The sequence below is a fragment of the Phasianus colchicus genome, chromosome 22 (genome assembly GCF_987193195.1).
Source record: "Phasianus colchicus chromosome 22, bPhaCol1.hap1.1, whole genome shotgun sequence".
In the NCBI taxonomy this organism is placed as follows: Eukaryota; Metazoa; Chordata; class Aves; order Galliformes; family Phasianidae; genus Phasianus; species Phasianus colchicus.
The window spans coordinates 3,829,992-3,841,135 of NC_143457.1; the positions used below are offsets into that span (position 1 = coordinate 3,829,992).

At 43.8% G+C, this 11,144-nt stretch overlaps 1 protein-coding gene across 1 annotated transcript; it reads right to left on the minus strand.

The window, feature by feature from the left end:
* Window positions 1-658: 658 nt before the first annotated feature.
* Window positions 659-10,759, minus strand: PGD (phosphogluconate dehydrogenase). The gene is made up of 13 exons (XM_031613337.2): window positions 10,639-10,759; window positions 10,113-10,188; window positions 9,508-9,687; window positions 9,308-9,373; window positions 8,030-8,148; window positions 6,764-6,833; window positions 6,283-6,417; window positions 5,653-5,842; window positions 3,739-3,869; window positions 3,464-3,597; window positions 3,075-3,174; window positions 1,552-1,674; window positions 659-943 (listed from the first exon to the last, which is right to left on the minus strand). The coding sequence occupies exons 1-13, from the start codon at window positions 10,644-10,646 to the stop codon at window positions 824-826; spliced, it is 1,452 nt and encodes a 483-aa protein (XP_031469197.1). The 5' UTR covers window positions 10,647-10,759; the 3' UTR covers window positions 659-823.
* Between the last annotated feature and the right edge of the window lie 385 nt (window positions 10,760-11,144).

Consider the following 11,144-nt stretch of genomic DNA (forward strand, 5'->3'; position numbering starts at 1 on the left):
AGCTCTCCTGCTAAAGGCAGCACAAAATGAATCCAGGCACCAGTTCACAGCTCAAAACGTATTGCACGACTGGTTCTGCGAAATAAAGATGCAAGCATTCAGGTGAATTTTCAACAGTCCTTAAAATGATGGGATTAGAGGAAAAACAGAGCCAATCTTGCATGCTGCTGCAGGTTATTTTACCTGGCGGGGCAGGAGGAGGCACAACACATGGCTAGGAAGTATCAGTGGGGAACTGCAGCTGCAGACAACTGACAGCCAGACCTGTCTTGACACCTCTAATCTGTACCAAAGTTCCCCATGCCCCATCCCACCCTTCATCCTTTCACAAGCAGCAGCTTGCAGTGTGCAGGACCCCGTGCAGGTGAATACCCAGAAATCAATCTTCAAGAACCCAGCTGCTGCCTGCTGTGAACCAACAAGAAGAAAAACTCTTTACCTCCCTGGAATCTCATGCAGCGTTACTGTGCTGACTGTCTGCCACTCTCCACTTTAGCAATTAGTGAAATGCAGGCTTCTTTATCTTGATTCTATGAGTTTATGCACTATAATACAATAAAAATATTAGCACATTAAAATGCATTAAGAATTAGCACATCAAAATTCTGTTCAAAGACATTTTAGCCAGCAGCAAAGGAAAAAAAAAACCATCTCAAAATACGTACAAGCAGGTTTATTTAGCTTTCTTATATATGTGAAATATACCCACAAGTTATTACAAAAGTGTGCAAATGCAAGTTCTAACACAGTACAGTAAAAAGGGGCGTTCACAGAGGAATATCTGAGATCTATAGTATCTCAGCTTCAAGAGGGAATATTTCCATTAGACATTGTAGGCAGAAGAGGACACATTTCCTCCATGGCCTGTCCAGTTAGTATGGATAAATACACCTGGCTTCGATAATAACTCGTATGTATGTGCACCAAAGTAATCACGCTGAGCCTAGAATAAGAACACACACACACACAACATAAAAAGACATGAATATGACAGCCACACAAGTACTGGAAATGGCACACACTGAGACATGAGCATGTGAATTCAAGAAATGAAATCTGACTCCGGTACAACATTCAAAACTATTGCATCATTATTAGGAAAGACTACAATAAAACACTTATTAAAATCTATTAATCAGCAGTTTCACAGAAAGACAACTGTATTCCTTCTGACACATACAGACCTGAAAAACCTACATACATCCAGAACTCTAAAGATATGTATGTTTTTTGTTGTTGTTGTTTGTTTTTTTTTAAACAAAACATCTTTATCCAAAAGCAACACTACTCCCTGCTTTAGAGATAGAATACTAACACACACTGGGCACTGTCATACCACTGCCTCTTGTATTCTATGGACTGATATCTCACAACATCTTACTGGCTTGAATTTCAGGTTTTGAAGTATATTAGGCAATCAATGCCTACATTTTTACAGTGGTGGAGCGACCATGAGATAACTGCCATCATGATCCTTAGATCAGTAATTAAATAATAACATGCTGATATTTCAGTAGATAGAAGATTTACCACACTATTTCAGGCACCTACCTGGATCAGGTTAGCTGGCAGCACTTCATGTCTGTATCCATCATAAAAAGAAAGTGCTGTAGTGAAGCAGGGCATAGGAATACCATGCTGGACTCCAGTACTGATTACATGTCGCCAGGAGTCCTGGGCCAGAGGGGAAGTGGGGAAAAAAAAAAAGAAAAGAAAAGAAAAAAAAAGAAACATACATGTGAGCACGTACACCATTCCAGTTTAACACTGTGTGCAATTTCACATTATATGAAATCTAAGTCTGAGGAAACACAGTGGTATATTCCTGATTTAACACAAAAAGTTTGATCCAAAATAATAGCGAGCCAGTCAGCAATCAAGCAAATAAAGGTGCAGGCATACACTTCACATACAATCCAATGACAACTGAGACAAGAATGCTGTTCCTTCATAAATCATCCACACATCCCAAGAACATGAACACAGTGAGGCATCTTCAGGACATCTAATCAAGCACACAACCATCACCCAAACATAAGAAATCAGCATGTTGATTCAGACAGACACGTGGATAATCATTATTTCAGCTGTACACCTGATTTAGGAATAATCAGCTTCAATAAAAGGAGTTATTAATTACAAGTCTTCTTTGTTGTCCAGATAATCTGTTTTTAGTTCTGCCTGTCATCTCCCACCCAAATCAGGGCACTGTTTGGACAGCCTAATGAATGGTTGGTTTGTGACACTGTTGTTTCAGTGGTACAGCAAACAACTGGAACAAAGCTTGGTACTCTGTACCACTGAAGTCCAAGTGCACAGCAGGCACAAGGCACCTGGCAGTGATGAGAATGCTCATACAGGCTAGATGATTTTTCCTGACACTGTGGTTCTATTGAACTGCTATATTTCTGCTTAGGGTTCTTCTGTAATGGTACAATGGAAATCTCTAGTTTTTAATGGTAGCTTCTCTAGAACTAAAGAGAAGAACCATGGTACAACAATGATGATATGTTTATTGCTCCTGTATTATCTTGACATTGATAATGTATCTTATAATATTATGCAAGATCTTGATTTGCTGCTTGATATATCTGGATGATCATTTATAAAGTGGTACAAAACCCTTTTTCTTCATTTAGCACTACCACTTTTCAGCTTTTTGATGAAAAAGAGGCAAGTGGCATTTGTAGGTATTTTGAAGGACAGGTCACCAACCTTGCCATGTTGAAAAATTCTCATTTGAATCTCAATAATTTTCTTGTGTTATTTCAACCACTTTCAATTATATGGCTTATTTCTCATCCTAATCTTTTAAGACTGGTATGTTCTATTAAAGGATACCTCAAAGCCATAAATGATTAATTCCTGCTCAGAAATGTGTGCAGGTAAAATACACGAATAGCCTGAAGATTGGTTAGAAATCTTTGGGATTAAGGATGCTGCATAAACAGGATTCAAAGAAGTTCTTCCCACCTTTTCATTTTTCTGATAAAATAAAGTTGTGATGGAAACAAAGTGCAGAAGTTCAGATTGTATATTGCTGGTTTTTTGTTTTTCTTTCTTTGTAAACTCACCTGGCATTTTTCTACAGCTGTCTTAAAGAAATCATCCAACAGCAAATTCTGAAGTTCAGGGTTTCGATCAAAAGCATCTTTGATTTTTCCCAGGAACACACTAGGGAGAATACAAACCAGAAATCAAACTGTGCATCTTTCTACAATGGCCTAGAATCAAAAATGCCAAGACTTGACACCAGTTTTCTGGTGGCTTAGCTACCACAGATTTTCATAGGCTGAGTCATCTGTAATCTCTAATGCTGATTAGAGAAACAGACCCCCAGAACCTTACTAACAGGTTAACTCCATGGATTTTCTTATCTCTAGGCTTCTCAGTCTAGCACTGTATGAAGTAATTGCCTTTTCTTCGCCCCTCAGCAACTACACCACCTCTTCATCTCAATTACCTTCTGATGATGCAGCCTCCCCTCCACATCAGTGCAATGCCACCATAATTCAGTGTCCAGCCAAATTCTTTGGCTGCTTGTCTCAGCAGCATGAAGCCTTGAGCATAGGAGATAATCTTGGAAGCATACAGGGCCTAAAACAAACAAAATAATAGAAGTGAACCTGCAAAGTTGAATGAGAAGTAGACCCAAGCCCCTCATCACAGTTTACAGCATCCGCAACTTGTCCTGATCAGCAGCTTTCCTAGAGTGCTCTGGCAAACACAATGACTCACCTTGCGTATGTCCTCAAGAAATGCCTTCTTGTTCCCGCTAAATTGAGTCAATTTAGGCCCATTCAGCAGCTTACTGGCCTGCACTCTCTCATCCTTGAGGGATGACAGGCACCGTGCAAACACAGCCTCACCTTTGGATAGGGTAGGAAAGAACAGGGAATTAGTAAGATCAGTACCAACATTAAGGTCTGAGTCATGTCCTATTACATAGCAACTGCCACTGAACAATGAGCCACTGCTCATAGAGAAACAGAGTCACATGGAAAGAAGTGTACAAACTATTTCAGCTGTTAGTGATAGACCAATCTGCCAGCCAGCACAGCCACTGGGTAAATACTGGCTGACACAGCTTTGAAATGATAAAAAAAAGTCCACAGAAAGCACATCTAAAATCAAATCAGCAGATTTGAACAAAGAAGTTAACTTATACAAGGAAATAAACTCAATAAATCTAGTAGGCTCACAACATTAGTTTTCAGAAGCCTACTAGATGGTTTTATAACACCACTAAGCAGATTACTGAACATCATTCTCCAGGGCTAAGTCGTGTCTTCAGCTCCTAAGGAGTAAGTCTGAATGCCAACCTCTTTACCTGACTCAGTCTATTTTAATCATGCCGTTGTTAAGTTGTACCTATTTGCAATTGAAAATAGCATGGTTCAATGAGAATAAAAATAAAAATAATTTTATTTCCAGAGCAATTAAAAAGGAAATTTAAAAGTGATTAAAAAGAAAAAGAAAGCTTTCATACTGAACACTCCTTCCTCCTTAAAAACAGTGTGAATTAAAAAAAAGAAGAAGAATGAGTCACATTTGTACAGGACTCTGGATCCTCCCTGTTGTAGGATTAACAGACTGTATCAAAATCAGAACATACTCCTTTTCTGCAAAAACTTCCTTCTACAGCTTAGAAGGAAAAGGAGGAAGGAAGGGGAAGGCATTGGGAAAAAGCAGAGGTAGCATGACTCTGCCTTCACAAGAAGACTGCAAGTCATGCTTATGCAATAAAGTCACACAGAAACTGCCCTAGGAATGGCCGTGTTTGCAGGACTGTTGTGTGTACTTCCTTATCCACTGATCATTACCTAACAGTGCACCCGGGCACTGGGCAGGACTAACCAGGGAGTGTCTTCTCCACCCTCAGCCTTTGCAGGAACTCTAAGCCAAGGAACATCGCAACAGCTAAGTGAGAAACTCTTTCAAGCCTACACAGTCTGCAACTGTGGCATAGCACAAAAACCATTTACAAAGCTTGCTCTGTAAAAATACATTGTTGCAATGCAGCCACATTTCTCTCAGAGCTATCACTCCAGTTACTCTTTTCAGTATACTGAATACAGTTTATCTTCCAAGGAAACACGACTTGAACATTCAGGCAACAGAAAAAGATGGGAAAAAGCAAGAAAAATAAAGCCAACTTGAGAGCAAAGAAACTACTGAGTCATCTTATTTACTCAAAGGGAAAGCCTACATCAGCCCTGTGGTTAAGAGATTATTCTAAAAGTGTTACAACTCCTATGTCACAATGCTGAGCCAGGCTGCAAAGAAGTGTAGATACCACAGAGGTAGGGCTGTATGCAAGCAGGTATATTCTTATATCTTTTAGGGATATAAACTTAAGGAATTACAAAATACATTCCCATCATCTTTGGGTTTTGATGACAGCCTTATTAAGCACAAAACCAGTCCAGTCCAGTCCCTGTGTTTTTGTCTACTTGCAGTGAATCATAAAAATAGGAGAAAGAAATGTTTAAGAAGACATCTGAAAAACAAGAACTTATCAAGCAGTGGTCAAGCAACAAAGTTTTGGATTTCCTCACTGCTTTTTTTTTTATTATTATTATTACAATACTCCTTCGTGTGATGTGCCACGTGCAGGTAGGAAAGACAAGGCTCGATCAAAGAGCCGTTTACCTATGAGAGTGACAGGGACTCCATATTCCAGGGCAGAAATTGCTGTCCACTTCCCTGTGCCTTTTTGTCCTGCACTGTCCCTGATCTTTGGGAGGAGGTATTTGCCATCCTTATCTTTGAATTTGAGAATATTGGCTGTGATTTCAATCAGGAAAGAGTCCAGTTCAGTCTTATTCCATTCCTCAAATACCTGAAAGAGGAGAAAAAGTACATGCAGACCGACACATAGTACACACCAATTTACTGCATTATCTAACACATATTTACTGATTCGCTGATGTATGTATAAACATCGATGCATACATATGCTTGCAGAAGGGGTTCATATTAGCTCAGTTACTGGTTTTACTAGCTTTTGCCAGGCAAGACGTTGCTTCCTAAGGAGAAATCAGCTGTAGAACAGGAGAATTTAGACATCTGTAAACGCTCAGGTGTAAGTGCTTGATGCTCGCTATCTCACAGATATTTGAAGTTCAGGCACATGGTGCATCTGGCCTTGGCCAAAGGTGCACAAGTCAGAAAAATTAACTTTACACACACACAGCAGCTTTAACTAAGCCCAGCTGCTCTATCAAGTGCAGCCAACCAGCATGGCTCAGGAAGGGAAGACTCTAAAAAACTGCAAATCACCTGTGACATCTCATTGTGGTCCATGCCCACGACATCTTTCATCAGGTGGTAGGCCTCACAGATCAACTGCATGTCTCCATATTCAATCCCATTGTGCACCATCTTCACAAAGTGTCCAGCACCCTCCTCTCCTACCTGTCAAGAAATACAAAAAAGAAAAAAAAAAAGCCATCAGTAATACTGCTGTCACCATTCTCAGTATTTAATACCTATCTGTGGATTCCTTCTCTCCAATAAAGCCTCACAAACCCAGCACTAACAGAAAACGCTGCCAGTGTAATCACAGATTGCTTTGCTTCCCCACCACACGACCCAGCCATAAAACATTTTTCTCCCATTGGATTGGGTAACATCTCAGAGTTGGTCAATCTGAACTGAAGGCAGGCAGCCAGAAAACCCACGTAGCAATGTGGATAGCTTTAACTGCATTTTATGCATGAGCTACCTACACAGCTAAGGGCAATATCAAATTAATATTTACCCAGTCACAACAAGGTTCCCCAGATCCCACTTTAGCAGCAATGCTTTGAAATATGGTCTTGATATGCGGCCTGTGGATAGAAATAACATGGCTCAGCAGGTAAGAAGAGGATACAACTGCCACAGGAGAAAAATCCATCTGCATCTTTCTGTAGGAATGGGATGAGGGCATGCAGGCAGGCCAACAACACATCACACAGCAGCATCACAAAATAGAGTACATTCTCCCCAGAACTAGATACTGCTTGCAAGAAAAGGGGACAGACCACGTTACACATTGTCATGGTTTTATGTTTTTTTTTGATTTTCAGTATTCCACATCAAAACATCACGTACTGGAATTAAAGTGTTAATGCTCTAATTCTACGTACCTATCCCTATACATTACAGAAGTCATGGGATCTGACCCTTCCGGGTGGGGCAGGCTCTTACTGCCTGGCAGTGGGTGCTGGAGGTGCTTTCCTAGCCGTTCCAAGCTTTTCAGGTTTGACTCGGTCTCGGGAACTCTCATATCTTATTTGATTTATTAGTCTCAATTTCAATTAGATTGTATTATATTGTGTTATCTTGCATTCCGATATCATAGTTAGTAAAATAAGTTTACCTCCATAGATTGTTGCCGCTGTTTTTTTTTTTTCCCCCCTTCCATCCTTCCCATTTTGTGGGGCCAGGCGGGGGGTGAGGAGGGCAGGGGCCTACTGCCCCCTGTCACGGGCATAAACTGATCTAGTTAACTCCGTGACACACATTTAAAAGTATTGCTCAGTCAAACTCAATGGACCTGAAGGTGTTCAAATATTACTTTCTCCATTTTACAGATGGGGAAACTAAGGTGGGTTATAATATAAGCTCATACTCCAAGAGCATCAGTAGCAGAGCTGAAGCAAAGTCATATTCTGTTCAACAGTTACAAAAAAAAAATCCAGGGTGATCCAGAGGTTCATAAACAACACACAGAAATTTTGCTTAAATTCAAAAAGAAGTACTTTCTCCTCCAATGTATTTCTCCCTCTAGATTTCTGTGGGTATCACTTTTGCCTGTGAATTCCAGAAAGAAAAACTTGACTTCGTTTTTCTTGCTATAAAAAATCTGGCACTGGCTGGTGACTCCAGCTATGTTGAGAAATCCTGAACCTTGAGGAAGTAAGAAGGCAACATATCTTGTTCTCTCCACACCCACGCCCCTCCTCCTTCCTTCCTTCAGCTCTCAACATGAACCAAATGATTGTTGCAGACCAGTCTGAAAAATCTACCAGCCCACACTTACCAGGCTTCTTTGGATCCTCCTGGCATGAGTGAAGGACCATACCTGGCCCCCTCCTCTCCACCACTAACACCACTGCCAACAAATAGGAGGCCTTTTTTCAGCAGCTCCTTACAGCGCCTCTGGAACAACAACAAAAAGTCATTTACATATCTTTTAATACCAGTCTTACAAACAAAAGTTAGTAAACCAGACCTGAAATCAGGTCTTCAGCTCTGCTTTAGACATGCTACCAAACAACTTCAGACAATGCTTGTGCATACTCAAAATTGAACGTTAGGAAACTCAGTGCTGCTCTGACACAGATCCTTGCAAAAGAGTCATGCAGAGAGAACAAATTCCTCATAACCAACAGGTAGAAAAGTGCAGTACTGAGGCTGGAAACGCCTCAGGATTAAGTGCCAGGTGACACATGCTGTGTGCTGAGATATGAAGGAGGCAGAATAAGCTCAAGTTGTTGATTTCATTACGGAGCAAAGGTGCAATCATAACTGTATGGGAAATTAATTCCCTTCGAGTGGGAGAGAAACACAGCCTGAGATTCATAAGCAGAGCTGCAAGCTCTCCAAGTATTAAACCTCATTTAAGAACTATTTTTCACTCTGATTGCCCAAGATGCTTATCCAAGATATGAATGCAAAAGCAGAAGGGCTGACAGCAATACCTCTCTAACGTGCAGAAATACTAAATTACTTGCAACACTGTTAACACAGTCATCCCAGACACACTAAGAAGTCTGCTTATGCATACGCCTTTAAAAAAAAAGATTGAAGAACCAGATCACTGCTGTTCTGTTTTTGTTACCAAGACAGCCAAAGCAGCTATTCTGTCTTACTGCATTTTCCAGCAGTCCCGTAGGACAGAGACACAATAACTAATGCAATATTGTCCACACCACTTCAGAACCTGCATTTCAAGACCCTGGCAGATCCCAACCAATTCAATAAATATCCTCAGATGTTCTCATCTCCCTGAAAACTCCATAAGACTGTAACAAGATGTTTTGTAAGAGCCTTTAACCTCTTAAAAGGCATCAATAAAAATAATCTTTGATGATCTGGGAAATCTCTATATACTTAAGATATACTTACAGAGCACTCCCTACCTACTGCAAAAACTGCTTTCTAATAGACTGTATAATCTAGTTCTGTAATGAGAACTCAGTTTGGCCTTTCCGAAGGAAGACGGTATCTTACTGGCTAACTGTTCTCATGATCAGAGGAGAAAAAATCATGGGAAATGTATTTTATCCACCCATTTTGGGCAGAAAAAAAAGCTTACCGTGGTATCTCTATACTCAGAATTCCCACCATCAATTATGATGTCCCCAGTCTCCAACAACGGCACCTACAAAAAATAAATCTGCGTTTTGTCTTTGTCACTGGACTCACGGATTCAGTACTGACAAACAATTGAGATCTTCCAGAGGAAACTTCCCCAAGAGACAGAGAATTCACAGTTAGAAAGAACATCTGCCTCACTAATTTATTGATGAAATCATCCACTGCACTTCCAGCCTTCACCAGCAAGATGATGCGACGAGGCTTCTTTAGCTTGGAGACCATCTCCTCCAGGCTGTGAGCACCGATCACTTTGGTTCCTTTGGCCTCATTGGCCAGAAAGTCATCCACTTTGGAAACCGTCCTGTTAAAAGCACAGACCTGGAGGAGCAAGAAAACAGGTTACTGAAGCTGACAGCTGAAAGGTTACTTGAGCTCAGGCTAAAGGTTATATAAAGGATGTTCAACATAATGCGTTCTCCTGCTTCCATCCAAAGATGCTAAGTAGACACGAGCCCTGTAGCACGTCACTGCAGGAGCCCTGGGAGCCTTTTGTTAATGGCCAAGCCCAAAGCAAACTTAAAAGTAAAAGCACACTTATAGACAGCCCAGGCACCAGGTAGCTGACCAAGTACAGGCATGCCAGCCTGTTTTTCTCTGGGAACAGAACAAAGGGCAGCTGGGGTTAGAATTAAAAGGAGGAAACACCACCCATTAGGGCATCACAAGAAGAAAAACAAAACGCTGAGCTACGGCCCTAGAAGCTACTGAGCCAGCCCTTCTGCACGACGTTTTCTTTCACTTACCACAAAGCCGTGATCGTTCATGTTCAGAATCAGGTTCTGACCCATCACGGCCAGTCCGATCAACGCAATATCAGCTCTAGGAAGGGAGAGAACCACAAACGTCAGGCACCAGCAGCGACCCGGGGCACAGCATGCCCTGCTGGGCCGTTCCGCCCTCGGGAAGCGGCAGCCCGGTCCCACCACGGGCAGTTCTGTTTCTGCTCGGGGACCCGAACTCAGGCAGAGGCCGCGGGCCGTCAGCGCGCTCTGACCCAGCGCCCGGCTCCCCGCCCCGGCGGCGCCCTTCCCGCCCGCCCCCCTCCCGGAGCTGCCGCGTTCCGCCCGGAGCGGCCTGGCGGTGGGAGAGGCCGGGAGCGCTGCCGGAGCCGCCTCGAACGCACGGCGGAACGCCGCCCGGGCACCGCTCGGCGGGGCCGCTCCCTGAGGCGGGCAGCGCATCCCGGCTTCGCGGCCATCCCCGGAGGCAGCCGAGCGGAGTCCCCTCCCGCCGCCGGCCCCGCCCGAGGCTCCCGCCGCCCGCACTCACTCGGCCATGGCGGCGGCGCTGCCGGCTCCACGGGCGGCTCTCACAGACTCGGCCGCGGCGCGCGCCGCTCGCTCCCTCAGCCGCACGGGAGGGGGGGGGCGGAACGGAGCGCGCCCATTGGCTGATCCCGCCCAGCGCCGCCTTCCCGCCCATGGGGCGACGGCTCAGGCCTGAGGAGCGCAGCGCCGAGCGCCTCGCCCCCTTAAAGGGACCGGTGCGCGACGCGGCGCCGGGCCTGAGCCGCAGGACGGACAGACGGAAGGGCCCTGAAGCGCTGCGCGGGCACGGCAGGAGAGGAGCGGCGCGGCGGAGGGCTGCCGGCACTGCGGAGGTTTCCTCAGCAGCCAAACCCGCGGAAGGGCGGCAGGCCGCAGATTTGTGCTTCAGGCGCCCGCCCGCGTACAAACCCACAGACGTTGGCAGCCAACAGCCACCCCGGGGCCTCGCGGCCGGCTGGGTGCTGTGCAACTCTTGTTTCCTCTCCCTTTAATTAAACAGCATTAATT